The sequence below is a fragment of the Nanorana parkeri genome, unplaced genomic scaffold, assembly GCF_000935625.1.
Source record: "Nanorana parkeri isolate BGI_ZX_2015 unplaced genomic scaffold, ASM93562v1 scaffold95, whole genome shotgun sequence".
Lineage (NCBI taxonomy): Eukaryota > Metazoa > Chordata > Amphibia > Anura > Dicroglossidae > Nanorana > Nanorana parkeri.
The window spans coordinates 2,378,359-2,400,664 of NW_017306363.1; the positions used below are offsets into that span (position 1 = coordinate 2,378,359).

At 43.0% G+C, this 22,306-nt stretch overlaps 1 protein-coding gene across 1 annotated transcript in view; it reads left to right on the plus strand.

Annotated features, from left to right (window-relative positions):
* Positions 1–20,534, plus strand: part of BRWD1 (bromodomain and WD repeat domain containing 1) — a 73,132-nt gene extending 52,598 nt beyond the window's left edge. Inside the window, 13 exon segments of the mRNA XM_018552683.1 lie at positions 693–848; positions 1,340–1,460; positions 6,704–6,829; positions 8,819–8,888; positions 11,463–11,469; positions 11,527–11,548; positions 12,226–12,237; positions 12,499–12,595; positions 12,972–13,124; positions 14,079–14,242; positions 15,193–15,446; positions 17,165–17,245; positions 18,861–20,534. Coding sequence (XP_018408185.1) covers positions 693–848; positions 1,340–1,460; positions 6,704–6,829; positions 8,819–8,888; positions 11,463–11,469; positions 11,527–11,548; positions 12,226–12,237; positions 12,499–12,595; positions 12,972–13,124; positions 14,079–14,242; positions 15,193–15,446; positions 17,165–17,245; positions 18,861–20,167 — 2,570 coding nt within the window. The 3' untranslated portion in view covers positions 20,168–20,534.
* Positions 20,535–22,306: the final 1,772 nt, after the last annotated feature.

Here is a 22,306-nt window from a genome sequence, read left to right on the forward strand (position 1 = left end):
GCTGCATAGTCATTCTTATAGTGCACTGGATTTCATCTTTAAGTTTACGGATTGGGGTGCATAAAGTGTAATCTCAAACTCAGGTTAATATAATCTGAGTAGATCACCTGAACCTGCAGGCACCAGAAAGACTAGTCTGGGCAGTGAAAAAAAGGGGTAGGAAACTACTGTCAGCATGGAGAAAAGGGTCCTCAAAAGGTTGTGTATGAGTTATTATATATATATATATATATATATAGCACCGATACTGAGTATTTGGGACGTCCCAAATAGGGGAGGAAAATGCTCAGATGCCTAGCCCGATACTTAAGGTATCAGGAAGCCGGGCAGCGCGTCATTACACCTAGTGACGAGAAGCATGGGGACGGCTTCCCTGCTAATCGAGAAGCTGGGTGGCGAGTCTTTACACGCTTCCCGGCTAATCGAGAAGCCGGGTGGCGAGTCATTACATGTCGCCTGGCTACCTGAATGGGACTTCCGGTACAGTATTCGGGAGGAAAAAAAAAATCGGTACTCGATACTGCAATACCGGTATCGGTGCATCCCTGATAAATACACAGACGCACGCTCACGATTAATTAGTGCTTTCTTAGGGGAATTTTTCTCATGCAATTTTGATTATATAGCACAAACCATGAAAATATACTAAACAATCTCATCAAAAGAATATTTTCTTTTTTCTATGTTCTTAGTGGTTCCTCCTGAAGAGCCAGGGGCCAGTGTTTCTATAACAATTGAAGAGATGGATGCTTTGCTCTATCATGCTCAGGAGGGAGAATGGGGAGACAGTGAGCAGCACACACAATGTGAAAGAATTATTTGTGCCATCGATCAACTTTTTAGTATGGGTAAGAAACTGAATGAATGTTAATTCTAAACACCAGTCTCCCTCGTATACGCCTTTTTACCCATGGCATACAGTGGTGTTTTGTAACACAGTAAGGCAATGTGATTTGTATTTTGTTTGTAGATGGGAAAGCTCATTTTTCTGATGCTTCAGAGGTATTAAAGGCAGTTCTTACCATAAAATCCTTTTCTCGGAGTCCATTTAGGGACACATCTCCTGAAGATTTCTGACACGTAGTGTTCTGCTGCTGCCTTTCATTTTTTGCCTAGTGTCCATGTATCCTTAAGGCAGCAGCATAACCCTACATCTCATTCTTCTCTGTGCTCCTCAATGGACAATGGAGAAATGTTACTTTTCAACGTGACTGGGTCTTGAGGTGGGCTTTAACTGTAGCAAAACTGGTGTGTTTTATGGTCTAACTTTTACCTCCAATTCAATTTTAAGACACACTCGCCTTCAATCACTTTATTTAATCAGTTAATTTGTTGACAGATATTGCTGCACATTTTGCTGCTCCTGTGGATTTAAGTGTCTATCCGCAATATTGCATGGTGGTGGCGTATCCTACAGATCTCGGCACCATACGGATGAGGCTTGTCAACCGTTTTTACCGGTGAGATGCATGCACGTGTGATTACTACGACCTTGTTATAAAAAGAAATGTCAATTTTAGAAATGTGTTTTTTTTCTTCTCAGTTTTGAGCCAAATGAAGGCTTATAAATGTCCTTCACTTACTGTGTGATCACCAAGATGGGATGTGTGCAAAATACCAAATGATGGCACATACAGTAATATTTTTCTGGGGGTATGGCAAGTACCTCTGTCAGACTTTTAACTGTGTCCCTGTTGAAAGAGAGATCACTTCCTGTTCAGTCGGCAGGAAAGGAAGTTTGATAAAATTTCCCCAACAGGCGCAGACGGCAATACAAACCTGGCAGAGATTATGACCTTTCCCCACTCAAGTATAAAAAAAATGTATTGGCAGGAAATGGGCTTTAAATCTCTCCCTTATTATCATCACATAATACTGGTCTTGGTAATCTGTTCTTAAAAAACAAGTCCAGCTATGAATGACGTTTCTGCAATGCGTTATCTCTCAATAGTCCCTTAGCTACCTGTGACACTAATTACTTGATGATATCAGTTTTACAGTTTGACTGATTCCTCATTTGGAACACATTTGGTCTAGTATCTTACAAATGCAGCAGATCTCACAAGCTGCCGACCTCTTACCTTGGTACCTCGAGGAAGCGTTTGCAGGAGCCAGAGCATTGCACCAACGATCGACTGATCGCAGTTGCAATGCTTTACTTGTCCCAAAGCATAAAAATAATAAATGCACATTTTTTCTTTTGACATGTGCATTTATTACATTTTTTTTTTTTTTAAACCGTGGACTTTAGGGGCGCATGTCCTGATCATGACGGCGTGAGGCAGCATTTTGCAGGAGCTCTATGCGGGTTGACGCTGTTCAGTGCACTATTTCAGTGCATTTGTGGCTCATGCAGAAGGAGAAATCTCTCTCTAGCACCAGCGGGGATCATCGCCAAGCCAACATCTTGGATTTGTTTTCTCGATCGGTGTCTGATAGACAGCCACAGCCTAGCTCCAATATGGCGTGCTTTCGAGTTCTGCGGCCTCGTGTCTGGCCTCTGGCAGAAAGCAGCCCAAGTCACTATCTTTGACAGTGGATTCTCAGTCCTGCTACCCAAGCCAGCCACCTTCACCAATTCTTACCCTTACCCCCGCAGAGGACACTCTCTTCCTGGATCTGTACACTCAGCCATGCAGGGAGAGGCCTGCATCAGAGGATGAGAACTATCCGCTAAGCTGGATCTAGATGACATGGCTAACAAGATAGTGAATGCCATCCATCAGGAACTTCTGGATCCCAATCCCAACAGCATATCGGCCAATACTTGATGGACTCTCAACTCCCGTGTTTATCCAATGAAATCATTAGAGTTAACTTTAAAGCTTCAGGAACTGGAGATGGCAATAAAACAGACACAAACCGATAAAGCACCGGGTCCGGATGACTTTCCTACTATGGAGTGGTTTCCCAAATTCTTAATCCTCATCTCCTAACAGCCTTGAATTCTCTCAGTTCTGCAGGAAGGTTTTCCCCAAGTAAAAAAATCAACTGTCATGTTCCACGAAATAGTGAGTGATATTCAGAAACTAAACAAATATGCAGCAGTTATTAGTATTGAACATGAAGAAATTCCACGTTATAGATTATCATTGATGTCAATTGGCAATGGTATTGAATGGTAAACAGTGCATGTCTAGTTGGAGACAAGGCAAGAGAGTACACGTTATCAATTATAAACATCTAGGAATATAAGTATGAGGCACAAAAACAATGTTGAACATCCAATATTTTAGACATCGTATATTTGGGGTATAGGGCCTACATACCGTATATACTCGAGTATAAGCCGAGATTTTCAGCCCATTTTTTTGGGTGAAAAGTGCCGCCCTCGGCTTATACTCGAGTCAGCGCCAGGTGTCATCTTACTTACCTCGCCGAGCGTCGCGTCACTGCTGCTCCGGTGTGCGGCGCTCCGAGCGGGGTCATCTGGCAGTCTCCGGGTCCTAATTTAGGTGGGGGGGCGGGGGTAGAGAGAGAGATTCATTAAGCAATTATATATGTATTGTCTGCACTGTATTAGCAGTATATACTACATATAGAGTATATACTGCTAATACAGTGCAGACAATACATTTACAATTATACTAACATGAATGTATTACATGATCTGTATGTAGCCCTGTACTATGGATCATTTAACCCATTCATGTTAGCAGAGGATCATTGTAAATGTATTGTTGCAGGCACTCTATATGTACATGTACTATATACTACATATAGAGTGCACTGAACAATAGATTTACAATTATCCTCTGCTAATATGAATGGGTTAAATGATCCGTAGTACATGATATGTAGCCCTGTACCCCCTTTTCCACTTACAGAGCTAGGTTATTTTTCTTTTAAATAAATATTAATGTAATTTTATTGGTATCTATCTACCATTAGCTGCCTCATTTCCCACCCTCGGCTTATATTCGGGTCAATACTTTTTCCCAGGTTTTTTTGGTAAAATTAGGTACCTCGGCTTATATTCGGGACGGATTATACTCGAGTATATACGGTAGCCATCTGGTACAAAATATTGGGAAAAGGCTGGAGGAGGTTGTTAATCAAGGAACCCCAAGGCTATTAATAAAGAAGGGGGAGGGGGGTGGTAATAATAATAATTGGGTGATAATTGTTTTCTAACAATGTAAAAAAAACAAAAAAAAAATTTCAGTAATTTTTTCTTTATCGTAAAAAATAAACCCCCCTGGTGGTGATTAAATACCACCAGAAGATCGCTCTATCTGTCCCTAAAAAATGGTATAAAATTAATTTCAGTGCAGCGTTGCATGACTGAAAAAATACAGCGTATCTCGAATATCTAGGGATCCGCTTCCCTTGCAATCTAGTAGACTTATTTTCCCTTAATTTTCTTCCCTTGCTCCAGAGGATAAATGTGACCTCCAGGGGTGGTCTTGGCTTTCTCGTGGAGTGGGCGATGTAATGTTAAACAGAATGTTCTCCCCTCACTTTTGTACCCCCATGCAGACCCTTCCCAATCTACCATCACCACGTTTGTGTGGTCGCAGAAGTCGGTCAGGATTAAAAATTCCATTTTACATCGGCCCAAAACTTCTGGTGGCCTGGCTCTTCCAGATGTTTACTTCTACTATCTTGCTGTACATCTCTCCCAAATTCTGTACTGGTGTAGAAATGGGGAGTTCAAGGCCTGGGTTTCCTTAGAACAGTCCTTTTCCCCATTCCTCTACGGACCCGTCTTTGGTACTCGCTCTTCATCCTGAGACAGATTGTCGCACCTGACTATATTCTCCACCTGAAGAGTTGCCAGAGTGGCCTTTGAGTCTAGGAGGCTCTGTTTCCCCCTCTCCTTTACACCCGATCATTGGGACTCCGGACCTCTCTCCAGGCCTACAAGATGAATTCTTAATTCCCCTGAGACAGCAAAATAAGTTTAGGGCTTCTCACTTCCTTTGTGATTCCACGTGGCCATCCTTCAATGAACTTGCCTCTGACCATGCTTTGTCTGGGTTGGGTTTTTGGAGACTTCCTCAACTGTCGCACTACTTGTCTTCTCTTCCATTTCCAATCTCTTTCACCAGACCATTATCTTTTTTTGAGCAAGAGTGTTCTAGGACAGGTCCTGAATCTAAAACCCTTTTCTCTCCCGTTCATTGAAGGACACAGGCAACAGATCGTAGATCCTGAATGGTAGGGTAATATCGCCACCTGCAGGAGAAGGACGCTAGGCACAAAACTAAAGACCAATCAAAGGGTGTCACCGTTGTCCTCGTGGTTCAGCTTGTGGTGGACGCCCCGTGGCGTCAGCCTCTGCGTCCCGATCTTCTGTCCCAGGGTCCTGTGTTCCAAAATCCTATTTTTTTTGTTTGTTTGTTTCCCTGTTACTAGCTGTTGGCTCTACCACACTTTGACTTACCTCTGCCTTTTTTTAGAGGCGTGGGAACAGGACCTGGAGATCCAATTTACCCCCACTAACGTTCTATAATTTTGGCACTTAAGTCATCTTATCAGCAATAGATACCAAGAGAATAGTTATAAAATGATGACCAGATGGTACAGAACCCCACATAGGCTTTACAGGGTCTTCCCTGACACTCCAGATGTTTGCTGGCGCTGCGGTTCCTTTCCGGCTGACATGGTTCACATATTTAGTCTTGTCTTTTGCAAACAAATTTTTGGACTCGGGTCAGAAGCATTATACCAAAATGTATGGATTGTCCAATCCCGTTGGACCCCGCCTTTTTCTTGCTCCACCATAGTCATTGTTCTCTGGATATAGGCGCTTTATCCTTATCCACTTGGTGAATGCAGTCAGGCCTGTACCCCTTCCTTGTGGAAACAATCCCCACCCCCCACCATTGGACAATAGCTCCTGCGGGTTACTGACCTTAAACATGTGAGGACCCTCACTCGCTCTATAAAGGGGACCGTAGAAAAGTTCTCTACAATGTGGTTCTATTGGTTTGAGTTTATAGAGTTGGACGAATAAAGTCAATTGATAAGTTCCTGAGGAGGGACCATTGCCTGGGTGGCAAAACAGTCTCCTTCCTTCCCCTCCGCCTTCCCCTTTTTTTTTTTCAACCTCCTCTTTCTCCTCCTCCCCCTTTTTATCTCTTTTCATCCTTTTCTTTTTTATTGTTTTGTGTCAGTCTTTATTCGTCACCCTATTCCTTTCTACAACATGGTTTGACATTAGCATAGTAATGTTTACTTTAGCACTGTTACAGTTCCCTTCTCTACAGTCTGTTTTCCCCACTGTGGATAAGTCATCCTTACACATTTTTGTACTGTGTATATGCTTTGTTGGTGATTAGTACCAGTTACTCATCGCTGTGTATGCATTTTGTTTTAATGTTTGCATATATTTGCCCTATATTCCTTTGTTTTTCATGGATGTACATATTTACATTTTTGTTAATAAAGAATTTATTTTAAAAAAATGATTTATTTAAATTAAAAAATCCTATTCAAAGACCGACTACACCTAGTAGACTCAGTGAGTGAGCAGTCAAAGAAAGGGAAATGATTGCATTGATCTACCAATCTTTTGAGCAAAATGTTTCTTGAAATGATCAGATTTCCGTTGTTGGCCAGTTTGTTATATATGGCCAGTATAAGAGTAAGACCCCCTACTAATGGAAACTTGGAAGACTTGTTCGCTGAGATCTCTCTGCCGTAGTCTTGAGAAACCTTAATAAGTTGATGATTTTTATATTTTCTGTCTCTCTTGCAGGAGGTTATCTGCACTAATCTGGGAAGTGAGATACATTGAACACAATACCAGAACCTTCAACGAGCCTGAGAGCAACATTGCAGCAGTGGCCAAGAAAATCACAGACCTGCTGCTAAAATTCATCATGTAATGATTGTCCTGTTTTATGCTGTTTTTTTTATTTTTAGGGTTTCTAAAGTATAACTAAGGCCAAAACTTGGATAGAGTAGGTGAGGGTTAAAATTGTTGCAAGACTCTCTTATTAGGGAGATTTGTGTTCACATCCCGTCGTACTGACTCAACAGGAATTGACAGGATATCTTTGCAATGTGAGGAAAATCTCCTCAATTGTCACAGCAACAAGTGTCCACATTGAAAGATTTACTTTAGCAACTCAAAATTTGGGATTTTCCCCTCCTATCATTTCCAGTGACATTGGTGATCATTGGGGAGAGAGAGTCTCCCTAATGGGGACACACCTAGCTATAAAAACCTGACAGTGGTTTTACCCCTCACCACGCTGTCCAAACCTTTTAGTTAGGTTTTAATTGTTTTGGGTTTTTTTTTTAGGGATGCACCGATACCAAGTACAGATACTTTTCCAGCTCCAAGACTAGACTAGAGAAAAATTCAAAAGTTAGGAGGCAGCTGTCATTTGTAAGGAGCACACGGAGCTCCTGGGACTTGTACATCTCTGTTTTAATATATGATTTTGTTTTTATAAATATAAAGAGATGCACCGATACCAGTTTTCTGAGGAGTACAAGTACTGATACTCCAAGTCCTCACAGATACAAGTACTGATACATTTTTGTTGTCATGTGACAGTTCTTCATCTAAACACAGACTAATGATTTCAGGACAGTGGTGGAGCGCCAGAGCCCAGTCCCAGCTGCAACCCTGGTAGTTCTCATGAAAATGCCAAGTATCGGCACTGGTATCTGAAAAGCATCGGTGCATCCCTATTTTTTTATGTAGTAGGGCGTAGGCTGAATATTGGTGTATTTTAGAGGTTAGTCTAACTTCCTGATAATGTAAACATACCCGCTGGCTTTTTTTTTTTTTTCTGCTGCACCACTGGGAACCAAAGTCATCTGTAGGTGCTGCTGAGTGGCTTTGAATACTTGGTTTTATTCTTATTTATTAACTGAATGTTTGTATAATGCTCTACTCAGTGGCATCTAAAGCAAAACTCCAGGCAAGCAGATAAATGCTCAGTTGTCTTAGGTGCCTTAGGATATGTATTTATGTTCCACCAATCTTGTAATGAAGACACCTCTAGCAGGAAATACAATCAGGTTTTGGCTCTTTGAGCAGCAGCAAACTGATGGCCACCCCTATGCAATCCCATAACCATGTTCATACTCTAAGCAGTAGAGCTCGGATTGCTTTACAATGCTGCCCTTTCTCTCGGAGGGCTGCTAAGCGAGGCATTATTAAAGGTTGAAATAGACAGGTTCACGTAGCTATACTTGTTCTATGTAAAAATACATACGAGGGCCTATTTATAGTAGACAGCACACATTGATATCCACTCTCTCCTAGATATTTATAAAATGCAGTCTCTGATTTGGAGCCTGCGGTGTCCCACGGAGTTCTCCCTACATAATGCTTCAAAGATCTGTGATTGGAGGAGAGGCTGATCATATGACTGACAGGTCATATAACCAGACTCTTCTGCGCACTTGTAAAGCACATCGCTGGGCTATACAGGTACAATTCTCTACAGGCAGACCTAAAATGTATACAGATCTGGAACGCAACGTTTGTGTTGTGTGGGTCAGTCCGCATAGCTATGCCAAGCTCTTTAGTCTGAAGATGCGTACAGCTGCGCAAAAAAGAGAAAAATCTGCATCCACAGTCAATGCTTTCCATGTAAACAGTGTGCTGTCTCTGCATCAGGTGACCAGGGACAGAATAATACAATTGGGCATTGCAGTAGTCGGTGCTGTCTTACTCTAGCTGTATGAACTCCAGGCATACTGAAAATCGGCCTTTTGCATACCCTCCACCTCTGGGATAATTCATTGGAGTTTTTGCATGCGTGTTAATGGTTTTAGCCTCTATTTGCATAGTCCTATATTAGAAGCCCTACAATAAAATACAAATGAGACTAAGGGTTTTGCTGTTTTGCAGGGACAGCAGCTGTACCAGTATTACAGATCTGTACAATACTACTGAAGAGCAGGACTCCGGTGATGGACAGGTAACATTGTGCACAGTCATATTCAGTGATACTTGTGAAATAAAATGGTACATAAGTAGTTACTCATGGCAATAAAACACGTGAATTGTTAGCTAGCAGTAGAAGAGCAAAGCTGGCCATACACTGGCTGTTTTTTCTTGTTCAGCCCCACCAAGCACTGGTCATATTTAGGCCGAGTGAGCAGGACTTAAGAGCCGGAGTACAATTGGCCATGTATGACTCCGCCAAATATCATTGCTTCATCTTTTATAATGAAGATTTATTTATTTTTTTAAATTGTAAAAATGCAAGTTTTTGTAACACCTCAGTAATGCCCGTGTTAACGCCTTAATGACTGCAGTAGGCCTTTTTAAGTCTTAGGGTGGCCACACACCTTACGATAATCGCGGCAAATCCCGCGATCGTACGATTATCGTAAGGTGTGTGGAAGCCGTGCGACCTCTACTACTGTAAGGTCGCACGACTTTTAACTTGCGAACATGTTCGAAAACCCGCTGAGCATCGTACGATGTTCGGCGGGTGTGTAGCATGTTCATAAGATAAACGCCGGACAAGCCGATGTGCGCCTGCCCGTTCGGCATTGCGGTCATCGGAAGCCCGCCCCTCGGGGGCGCGGCTTGCGATCATCGCAAGTACGATCTGCCTGTCCAAGACAGGCAGATCGTACGTTTTTTTTTATTACCTTACAACCATCGCAAGACAAAAGTCTTGCGATGGTTGTAAGGTGTGTGCCCAGCAAAATGTAAAATGCCCCTTCTGTGACCTGTAACCTTGCAGCAGAAAACTAGGAATGCGCATCTTTGTAGTTCTCAGACCAGCTGTCAAAGTGCAAAATAGTCCTAGATTTAGGCTCCTTTCACACAGACTTATCAGGAGAGGGTCCGTGCACATCCCCTCCTGATCAGAGCTGTACTGATCGGATGTCACCGCTGTGGCATCCGTGTCTGTCCAGTTTTTTCCCTTCCTCCTGCAGTGGATGTGTAAACATGTATCCATTCACATCAGATTACCCCCCCGATCTGTTTGTTTTTACTGACCTGGCCAGAGTGGGGGGGGGTAATCAAAACTGGAGCAGTTGCCCAAAGCAACCAATCAACTTCTATGATCAGTTTGTTCAGTTAAGCGCTGGAAATGAAAGATATAAGCCGATTGCTTGCCTTGGGCTACTGCTCCAGATTCTGTCTGCTCCAGTGTCGATGAATCCCTCTGTATGTGTATCCCAGCAAAACCCTCAGATGGTTATCAATCTGCGGAATCCTCCGTGTAACTCCTTGCCATCCGTATGGTTTAAGGGCCCGTTCACACCATATGTAGTGCGTTCTGGCCAGAACGCACTGCATCCCATTGCGGCCGGCTCACTATTTTTAATGGGGACGTGGCGGGCCATTGAAGCGAATTGCACCGTAGCCACTCCCTCTGGCCGCATTGCCATCGCTCGCACGGAATCGCAAGGCACATTATGCCTGCTGTCCGGTCCTGTGCGATCGAAATGCTGCAAGCACTATTTTGACCGGAGCGCAGGACTGTAAGCAAGTTTTAAAACCACTTTGATTACTTTTTTTTTAACCATCTACTATATAAAATATTATCGTTCACCGTGCTTGTTGATTTTTGTGCAGAAATCACTCCATGAACAGTCTACAGCCCAGACTCGTAAATAATGCACCCAATTCAAGCATTACTTGTACTTTGGGCCATATAGGGGTTTCCAGTGTAGATTGTGCAAGTTGTTACGGAGTTTTGACTTTCACTCATCTGCAAAGGCTGAAATTGCACTGGCTTCCAGGGGCCCAGTGATACATTATTGTATAGGGAAGATGCCTAATCTGTCTACAGAATTCTCCCAGTCTAGAGTTGGCTTTACTTGGCAAAGTTTTCACGCTTTGATTTTTTGCTTGTGGAGTTTTGCTCCGTTCTTTTTGCAACAGTTTTTTTTTTTTTTTTTAATAGTAATCAAGTTGATCATTTTTCTATCTGATTTATACATAGCAGTCAGTCACCTGTCTCGTTTTTTTTTTCTTTTCAGGAAAATGGGGTTGATCAACCTAGACCATCAGGAAACACAGTAAGTTTCACTAATGCAAGACCTCCAAACAAACTTTACTTGTCCAGTTTTTTTCTAATTGTACTGGCATGAACGTTAACATTTACCATGCTGAAGCCTGTGCAGTGTGAGATGTAACTCTTGGGGTTTTTTTGCAATTTTTCTGAGCATTGCACGGTCTGACCTTGGGGTGAGTTTCCCTGGACGTTCCACTCCTGGGAAGATTGGCAGTGTTTTCCATGTGTGGATAATCTTCCTTACTGTAGAATGATTACGTTTAAAACGGGATTTTAGCCCTTCCCAGATGAGCAACAGCAATTGCTTCTTTGAAGGAGAACTATGGGGTTAAGGCTTTTCCCCATAGTTCTCCTTAGGGTAACGGGAGGACACAAACTAGCGTCCTCCCGTCACCCTAAGCTCAGTATACCGCAAGCTACAGCTCGCAGTATACTGAGACGCTGAAGCGGATACCGACACTAATGTCTGGATCCGCCCAGCTGCGTGAGTGACAGCTGGCTCTGCCTATCTAGAGGCAGAGCCAGCTGTACCCGCCAGAGCCAGCTGGGGAATCCAGCTCCTCCCCTGTCACGGCAGAGAGCCGTGACAGGATCGAGAAGTGAGCGAACGGCGGTATGTGTTCGCTCACCTCCCGATCTACTGAGCCAACCTGTGACAGTCTAATTGTCACAGGTCGGCTAGAACTATGAGGTGAGTGAAAAGCATTCACCTCATAGTTCTCCTTTTTAATAAGATCATTGCTGATGTCTTAACTTGGCATTGTGTTAACACACACCTGAATGCTCCAGACCAGCAAACTGCTAAAACGTCGGCTTTTATAGAGGTGGCATAAAAGCAGCAGTTTAAAGTTAATATAAAACGTGAGAAATTGCAAAATTTGGTGTCGGTTGCTGAGGTTAAACGCGTTGTGCCGGGCTTGGGAGAGGAAGGGATGAAGGGAAATTTTGTATTACGTGGCATGGTAAATCAACTAAAATTGAGTAATATCCCCTAGTTTTCTTGAAAAAGGAAACCCATGCAAGCACCCCCCAGTCTTATGGAGCGAATATTCCCCCCAGGTCTCGACAATCTCCTGCGCCAGCAGCCCTGCTGCCTCGGCTGTCACACACACACCACACGCGTCCAGCGGCTCCTGCAGGGTGTGTGAGAGCTGAGGCGATGGGGCTGACAGTGTACCAGCGTTATTTACCTCTTCCATAATGCCGCTGCCCGTGCTGCCGTTTAACTTCTGTGTCTGACCGGCTTCTCACCTTCCTGTGTCATGCCACATGACAGGGAAAGGGAGGAGTCTCAGTATGCAGGAGTTAGACACAGGCAACATGGGCAGCGGCATTGTGGAAGAGGTAAATAACGCTGGTACACTGTCGGCCCCGTTGCCTCAGCTCTCACACACCTCCCACTCATACCATGGTCAGGTGCGTCTTATGGAGCGAAAAATACGGTAGTTTTTTTAATTTCTTGTTCATCAGAGTATTATGAATTGGCATTTGATTTAATCTCCTTTTAAGCTGTAAAATATTTTTTGCAACAGAGATTAAACCCTGTGAGTAGCTGGAAGAAGCGCTGCATGGACCTGGTTGAATTCATTATAGTATGCGAAGATTCTGAACCTTTCAGAGAGCCTGTAGACCTGGAGCAGTACCCCGTAAGTGTGAGAAGGTGTTTAACCCCTTAGTGACAGCTTCAGAAAATGTTTTCGTTCCTAGGGACCGTAGCAATTTTCCCATTTTTGCTATTTGCTTAACTATAATTTCCATTTTCCTCCATTGCACCTACACATTATATTCTGTTTTTAACCCCATCACAACCACTGACGTTACACTAGGACAGGTAATAAGGGGACATTTCCCCAGAGGGCACCTACTGCAGTTAAAACCCAACTAAGACTCTCATCCTCCCTTACGCCCTCATGTTATACAAAAAAAAAAAGTTTTTAACTTTAAGAAGGAATTGGATTTGAAAAACCCAATTTATCTTGTATATCTTATAATGCAGTAAAATAACATGCTTTCTGTCTGTAGGATTATCATGATGTGGTAAAGACCCCTATGGATGTTGGGACCATAAAGGAAAAACTGTCAGCTGGGAATTACAGCAGTCCATTGGAGTTTTGTAAAGACATCAGATTGGTCTTCTCAAATGCCAAGTCATATACACCCAACAAACGCTCTAGGGTGAGACATTTATTGTATCTGTTTGCCTTCCACACGCTGTTTATAACAGATATATATATATATATATATATATACTTTTTTATTAATTTTCTGCCTTATTTTACTTAATCTGAAGTGTTCTGAAGTAATTAAGGTTTCCAATTTTGTTATATATCCTTTTAAGCTGGTTTCACATCTGTAAGGTACAGTAGCACAGGTTTTTGCCTTGCACTACAACACAGTACAGTTGGTGCTGACAAACCCACACTGCAGCTTACCTTACCACAACACACACACCATTCACTGTGGTACAGTGCCTTAAAAAAAAAAAAAATCCAAGTGGTTGTTTTTTGCCACGTGTTGGCAGCTCATTCTAAATGAATGGCCTTCCTTAATGCAATGCACATTAATGCATTAAATTATGTATATTAACCATGCACACGATGGAGTGGCGCAGTTGTACAGTGCCTAAACCATTTTCCAAAGCTGGTGCTGTCAGTACTTTTTTTTCCTTCTTCTTGATGATTAGACCACATATTCCCGTACATCTGCCTGAACATACCTACAGACTTTGCATGATACAGACATGATGCATACAGACTTTGCATGATACAGACATGATACAGACATGATGCATACAGACTTTGCATGATACAGACATGATACAGACATGATGCATACAGACTTTGCATGATACAGACATGATACAGACATGATGCATACAGACTTTGCATGATACAGACCTTTTTTGTATCAAGACAATTTGAAAAGAGGAGAAGCAGCAGCGGCTCTGCAGGACACATTTAGTAAATAGACAGTTTCTATTTCTTGCCAGCGGTTGAAATATATTTGAAGGATCCGATTAATGTCTATGGATTCCTTTACAGTTTGTTGTATAGCGCGATGTAACAGTCCTCCCATCTGACCCAATGCTTTGCCAGTAATTATCTGAATCTGTTCTATTTTCTCATCCAGATCTACAGTATGGTTTTAAGGCTTTCTGCCCTTGTGGAAGAGAAGGTGAAAGTTATTTTGTCGGAATATAAAATTTCCAAAAAGTCTAAAGACAGGCCTGAAGAATCAGGCAGCACGAAGAGAGCTGGAGCTAAGGAAGAGCGATATAACAGAAATTCACTTAGGTAGGTCAACATTTCTCCCCCCCCGATTGTGGATAGAGTAGGAAAGGGTTTCATCTAGGAATGCACCGATACAGTTTTTTCGGTATCGAGTAGGAGTACCAATTCTTTTTCGGTATTCGCCAATAGAGTACTGGCGCATTGTGGCCCGATTATCAGGAAGTCGGGCGGTGGATCATGACTCGTCACCTGGGTTCCTGTGGAGCCGGTGTCCTAGCGAAAGAACACTGGCTTCAGAGGCTGTCTGGCTTCCTGACCAATCAGGAAGCCAGGCTGCCTAGCAACAGGTGAAGCCAGCTTCCTAGCCAATCAGGAAGCTGGGGGGTACATCATGACCTGCCTCCCAGCTTCCTGATTGGCTAGGAAACCGGCTCCACTTGTTTCTAGGCAGCCGGGACGCAAGTCATGATGTGCTGCCTGGCTTCCTGATTGGTTAGGACGCCAGGCTTGGCAACACGTGAATCCGGCTTCCTAGCCAATCGGGGAGCTGGGTCATAACCCACCGCCTGGCTTCCTGTTCGGAAAGCAAGCTAGCTCCATGCTCCCTCGGCACTGCAGGTCAGAGGGAGATCTCTGCTCCCCTTCCCCACCATCATTTCATTTTGTACTGCTTGCTACAACTGGTAGGTCTGAGGTGGGAGGGGTTATGATCTTAAAGTGACAGGCTTTTAATGTTTTGCCTAGTATACATATATCCTATGTATAACGCTACGTCTCAGAATTCTTCAGAGCTGTGTCCCTCACCCTGGAATGTTTGTGCCTGCAGCTGGAAATTCAGCCTGACCCTGACTGCATTCCCTCTTTTTTGTTGTTTCTTCCAATTATGCAGCAAAACCAATACCATCAACAATTAGAAATATTGTTTATTAACTGCTTAGAGCAGCAAGTTTTTATGGGAAATGGTTACTAGAGTGCTCACCTTTTTAGCATCAAACCTCTTAATTGTTTTGCAGTGATGACTACCACAACAATTGTAGACAAGGAAGAACATCTCCGAGCCAGCGAATAAACGGTTCTCTGCGAGAAACATCTTCATCGCGACCTACCTCAAGTGGAATACCTACTGTTCCCACCCAAACCAGCATAGGCAGTTCCTCTATTAGACGCACGTGTGGACAATCGCCTGACAGTGCCCTGGCACCCTCTGCCAAATCTCATACACTCACTAGAGGGAGACACAATGTGGCAAGCTGCTCTTCATCTTCAGGTGAGCATAGTTAAAGGGACCCTGATGCCTCGGTGGCAGAACTAAGCTGCGAACACCCTATTACCGAAGGAGTTCAATTCTTGCCTTTCTGCCAGACGAGAAGTCAAATCTTTGTTTTCCTCCTGAGCTTCATTGTTGGGGCCATTGTTTATAGACCATTTTGGGAAGTATATGATGTTACATAACCTGCTGAGTGCCAAGGTTCCTCACTCTTGCTATGTTACTACAGGACACAGCAGGGAACATGGAAGTCTCAGATAGCGGTGACACCTGGAGCTCTTGTAGAAAATTAAGATTTGCCTCCCAAGCTGTCAGAAAGATAAAGAGTTTAAACGTTGATATTTGTAATACCCCTAGCATGGTATCTGCTCCCACATTTCTGTTTGATTCAAAGTCTTCCAAGGTAAGAGCCAGGAAGACGTCAGGGATCCTTCTATATTCTTTTGTATACTTTTCAACATTGGTTGCCTTCATAGGGGTTTTAACTTAAAAGAGAATTATGGGGTAACCTTTTATATGCCATAGTTCTCTTTAGGGTTACGGGAGGACATATACTAACCTCCTCCCGTGACCCAAAGCTCAGTATATAGCGAGCTACAGCTCGCAGTATACTGAGAGCGCCGCTCTCAGTATAAAGGGGGAGCGCCGCTCTCAGTATAAAGAAAAGTAGCCACCCTCTGGCATGAAGTTGTAAAGGGAGCGTTTTATTTTAAGCTTTTAAAGGCAAATTCTGAAACCAGAGTAAGCTCATTAATAAATTACAATCTTATAGATCTTATTTTTAAAATGTTTGGGTTTAGTGTCACTTTTAAAGTACATAGCAGGAAAAGGCTATATTTTAAGTTTCATATGTCCCTGGTTATATTAAAATGGCTATTGTGCTTGAAAAGTATCATTTTTTGTCAAAGCAATAATTTGGCCACACAGCTAAATACACAATTGAAGCACTTTTATGAAATATTTTCCCCTCCAACATGTTTTTAATTCTTCTGGTTTATAACACTTAAGGCAAGAGATCACTATTCTCTGCAGCTCTGCTGGTTTGTGTCACATTTCCACCTCCATTCAGGGGATCCATTTTTAGCTGTATTTAAATTTGCATGTTATGATTATTGAATGAATGACCAGTGTTTTTATTATTTGGCAGGTAGTGGATGTAGTTTATTTTTCTGTTAGCATAACTAGCGTAAATTAGGGGTTGAACAGAAAAGAATTTTAAAAAACCTCTGCTTTTCTGGTGTGCTTTAGCAGCTCCAGTGTGTATAAAATGTAATTAGCTGCTCCTGATGTATCTATCTTTGTTTACATTTTGATAAGCACTTGTGAAACACTTGTTTCAGCGGATAAGTGCAGATAAAGCTGCTAGACCTTGGCTGTATATCCGAGTCCTAGCAGCCACAACTGTATGTAGAGGACCCGTGAGGAAGGACTCTAGCATGTGCAAGGTACACCCTAGCTTCTTCTCTGGTTAATGCAGCTTGCATCATGTGCCTTGAGTTGCATTGTGGGTAAGTGGTCAGCACTGTATCTGTATTGCTCCAATGTTCTCCCTGTGATTGTGGTTTGCTGTTGGGAGCTCAGTTTTTATTGCACAGATATATATATATATATATATATCTGTGCAATAAAAACTGATCTCCCAACAGCAAACACATTTTACTTTAATGTTGCTTTGTGTTAGTAACATGTTGCTTTTCTGTCCCATGACTTTCTTCTAGAGAGCGACACAGACTCCTCTTCATCCTCTTCTACCTCTGCTTCGGCACATTCCTCCCATAAATCATCTTCTAGCTCTGACGGTAAGTCCGATAACGAACCGGAGTCCATACATACAAGGAAAATTGATCCAAAAGCCGAACCAGTAATGCAAAGCACAGAGGCCTGCTGCTACGAAGCTGGTACATACAGATTCCTGGAATTCAAGCTCTGTTTATCTGAAAGAGTTGCCTGTAGGGATGCACCGATACATCGGTGCCGAGTATTTGGGTGAGTGCTTGCCTAGCCCGATACCCGAGCTTCCGGTATCAGGAAGCCGGGCAGCGAGTCATTACACGCTGCTCGGCTTCCTGATTGGCTGGGAAGCCAGCTCCATGCTCCCTCATCACAAGTGACGAGGGAGCATGGAGCTGGCTTCCCGGCCAGTCAGGAAAGGAAGCTGGAAAGCAGGTAATGAGTCTCTTCCCGGTTCCTGATTGGTTGAGAAGCCGACCAATCAGGATGCCGTGCAAGGACAAATCGAAAAGAGGGGTTGTTCCCTGGAGTTCTGATATACCTTAAATTTCCCCTTTAGTATTAATTAATCATTTGAATAGGTCCTCAAAGGTCATTTAACCAAAATTAATCAGATCAAAAAAGAGGGTAACAGTGTTTTACCAGAGAAAACACTGTGAAAGAAGGTTATTAAATTGACCGAGACCTATGATTCATATCAAAATATAAACTTTATTGATTACAAAAATAATGTTTCCGGTGTCTGTTATTTCACTTCTCAAATTACTATTAAAAGAACAACGTTGTTCATGACACTCATACTCCCATTCATTCATGCAGACCAAGCGTTCCCACAAAACTTGGCAGTGTTTGATTTCCTGGTCGTTCCCTGAAGTGGGAATATCCAGCCGTGCAAGGACGTCCGGCTCTGATTGGCCACAAGGTGACGAGGGAGCATGGAGCCGGCTTTCCAGCCAATCAGGAAGCCGGGCCTGGATCATTACACGGCACCTCGCTTCCTGATTGGCCAGAAAGCCAGCCCCATGCTTTCTTGTCATCTAGTGACGAGAAGCATGGAAACGGCTTCCCTGGTAATCGGGACGCCAGGGGGCAAGTCATTACACGCCACCTGATTTCCCTAATGGGGCTTCCGGTATTGGTGAGTACCGAAAAAATATCAGTACTCGATACCGAAAACCGGTATCGTTGCATTCCTAGTTGCCTGGAAATGTTTTCCGAAGTATGGAAAGACTTATGGCCTTCATTGCATCCAAGCCCTCATTCCTAGTTATAATTCCTAAGCTGTTGGCATTGCAGCCATCTCAAGTGGGCCTCCTTTCTTCCTACAACACTAGTACTGATCATCTGATTATAGCAGCTGGACCTTTCCTCTTTGCAATTTGTTTGAGAGAGTTCTAATTTTTCCAACCTTTCTGAACTGCGTTCATGTTCCGGGGTCAGTGATTTAAGCCAGAGGATCCGTATAACAAAGTAAGTGGGTTTTTCAGAATAAAGTTTGCAGCATCAGTCCCGGTCTTTCTCATATAACACGTTTGCTTTAGAATAGAAAATCAGAAATAGCAGCTTTTATTTTTCACCTCAAACATTCCTTTGAAGAAAGAGGTCTGTCTACACATAACCTGTCTATGCCCCAATTATTTTGATCTTTTAACTAATGTAACTTGTTTTCCTTTTTTGGTTTAGAATCTCAGGGCAATAACCAAAGGAGAACTACATCTGTCAAAAGGAAAATTCCAAGTTATTCTGACGAATCTGACTCTACATCTGAAGGAAAACATCATAAGGGAATGAGGAAGAAAACTCTCCGCAAGTGCGCTGCCATGGCAGCCAGTAAGATAAAGTGTATGACCGATGTAGAAGACAGTGCCTCCACCTCGGATAGCGAGTGTAGCGCAAGCAAAAACAGCAGAACACTGCCACCCAGGACTGCGGCTGCAAGAGCCAAGAAGCTGCTCTTAGATGACAGCGAGGGAGAGACTGCTTTAAGAAGTGAGAGCGATCAAGAGCATGAAACAAGAAGGACTTCCAAAACCGCACCAAGGACTTGTTCAAAAGCCTCCCGAGTTCCGCATAAGGTAAAGACCGACTCCAGCATCTACAGCTCAGATAGTGTAAAATCCCCATCTCCAAAACGTTCTGCACGTGATGAATTTAACAGGGAAGGCCGCCATATCAATGGTGGCAACCAAAGCAAAAATGAGAGCTTGGACTCTCCATGCCCTCGTTTGGCCACCAATTCTCGTAGGTGCATTGTGGAATCTGACTCAGACTCGATGTCTCCAGAAAGTGATGTAACAGTATTAAATAAAGCCCAGAACCCTCTCAGCCATAGGCAGGCACAGGAATGTAGGGTAGTCCTGACCAATGTTTGTCTACCTGGAGCTAATGCATACTTGCCTTGTCTGGACAGACCATCGCCCCGGACTGCATATCAGTCAACAAGCTCGGACACTGATTCTGATTCAGCGCTTGAAACTTTGGTCAGGAAACGGCGAAAGAGGGTCGTGTCCTCCATAGCATCTCCACCTGCTAGGAAAACCAAAGTGTTAAGTGACTGCGAGGGCACGTCCAATTCAGGAACTGACAATAACTGCGGGTTCTCCAGTTCTAGAGAGAGCTCATCGTCCAAAAAGAACAACGGAGCCCTATTCTCCGATTCAGAATCCTCTCTCTCGGATAACACAAGCGATGACCAAATCGGAATGAACAAGAGGAATCCTTCAGTAAGACCGAGAACAACTGATCAAAAGAGAAAGCGGGCAAATAGCAGCTGCGACGATGACGACTGGGAGGATCTGGACGCTGCAAGCCGCAAAAAGTTAACCCGCCGCACTAAGATCCGTACACGGAACCAGGGCAAAAGGACCGTGCGATACGACGATACCGAGAATGCAGCTCAGAGCGACGAAAACTTGAATGGCAGCCGGGGTAAAACTACCTCTGTGAGGGGGCTGAGCCCGAGAGAAAGGGCCAGGCAGTTCTTGCGATAACCAACGAAGTGGAAAATGTACTGACTTTTCTTAAAATTCAGGGAATATACTTCTATTTTTCTACAGAGAGAAATTTATGAATGTGACTACAAGCTGTACATGTTTGACTTGCACTTATCATATTAAAACATTATCAGCACAGATGCCAACATGTGCCTCGAGACTGGGCAGGGGACATCTGAGCGCGTTGACTAATTGGTATTTTCGGAGGTTTTAGAACCCACAAACTTTAGTTTCTTGCAGTGAGAGTCTGTTACTTAGACCCTCGTTTTATTGCTAGACTTTATCAGCCATCAAACACTTAATTTGCACAGTTTAAGTTTACAAATGTTTTTTAGGGCTTTTGTTTTGTATTTTTTTGTGTATTAAGGAGATTAAGTGCAGGATACGAAAAAAAAAAAAAAATTTCCTTTAAAATCTTGAAAAGGAAAAAAAAAAGTTTTTCTTCCCAAAGTACGTATCTGTGCCAATAATTTATTTCTAATCTCAGAACTTCCTTTTGGAATTCGTTTTTGGGGTTTTTCTGTGCACATAAAGTTTCTCCATTTTTCAGAATATACAATTTGTAATAATTAGGGTATTATTTTACTATACTATGTTATGGTAAAGTGTGGCATAAAAAATCAGACCTAGAGGTAATGAGGGGTGTGTAGCATACCTTATGATAGTGGGCACTATAGCAAATTGTAGGCAGATGAGAATAAAGAGAGTGTAGTGCTTTATATATTCCGCTGTTTTTCCATCTTATAGAGACCCCTTCTCTTTCAGACTGCAAATTATTTACATGTTCTTAAAAAAAACAGTAATTTCTCTTTAAAGTGAGACTCTCTCCCTAAAATATTAAACATTAGTGTACCCCCTTCAAAAAAAAAAAAAAATGGACGAACCTCTCGTGCTGCAAAGTCCACTTGTGAATCTGTAGTGTCAGGGTCTGATATGGGAATGTGGGATTCCTGGTCTCACTGGGTCAATCTGCTGATCCCTATGTCACTAGTGTAGTGATTACCTGTTTACCTGTAGTGACCTATAAGCTGACGGGAAGAAAGGGACTAGTTAATGCAACTCCTGGAAGAGTCAGTTTCTGCAGGAGCGTTCTCACCACTACAGGAGAGGTTGGTAGAAGTGGTGAGCAATCCATAATTTATTAATTTTTTTGGGAGGGGGATTTACTTTTAATAATAATGTTAGGAACAGAGCTTAAAAACTTATAAAAAGCTGATACTAATCTCCAAAGCTACAGGTAAAGTGGAGCAATGCATCCTCAAAGTTCCCAAAAGAGGCAGCGAAGTTCTCCCCAGTCAGTTCTCTGTTATGGGTTGCTCTGCTTTCCTATTTTGATGTTCCTGCTCAGTTTACATTAGAGATTGGAAGGCTGCCAAGTCACTAATGGGAGGGCGGAGCAGGTTAAGCTTAGTTCTTGATTTATTGCTGGGGGTGGGGAACCACGATATATTAATCTGCTGAATGAGGGGGGGCAGGATAAGCTTGTCTGAGTTGCTTGCTGGGAAGGGGGTGCAGGGTACACTGAACTGCTAAAGGAGGGCCATGAATGACTTCAGTGTCTCTGCTGTATTTGTCTGTAAAATTCTGTCATGAATGTCTCCACATTGCCTGCAGCTACACATGTCAGTGCAAGTTGTTTTAAAGCACTTACACAACCGGTTAAGAATATGTAAAGAGCCTGGCTTCAGGTTCCCTTTAAACAGAATTACAAATGTCCAAGCTTTGTGCAGCTTTAAATAACTTCTACTGCTTTATGGCTGGGGAGGCGCGTACTTGTACAGAGCTATGTAGTAGTTACTGCAACAAAAATACTGTAGGTGATCCCACTTACCAGGTAATCCTATTTCACTGGTTGTATGCTGAGGTGTTGAGGGTTTCTTTATCAGAGAACATCCAAGGGCTGCTATCTGACCTCTGGGAATACTTAAATCACAACAGGGGATTTTGGAGGATGATTAGCATGAAAATCCAAAACTGTCTTCAGGTCGTAGTTCAAAGCAGAGTTCAGTCTTTCTGGAATGGACGTAAGAGTAATGGAATGGTTGGCTGCAAGCTACTTAATGCTTCCCTCCATTGCTTCCCGCCTTGGTCTTAGGTCACATGATCCCTTCTGCTGAGTGGCAGGGGGCTTGAGTG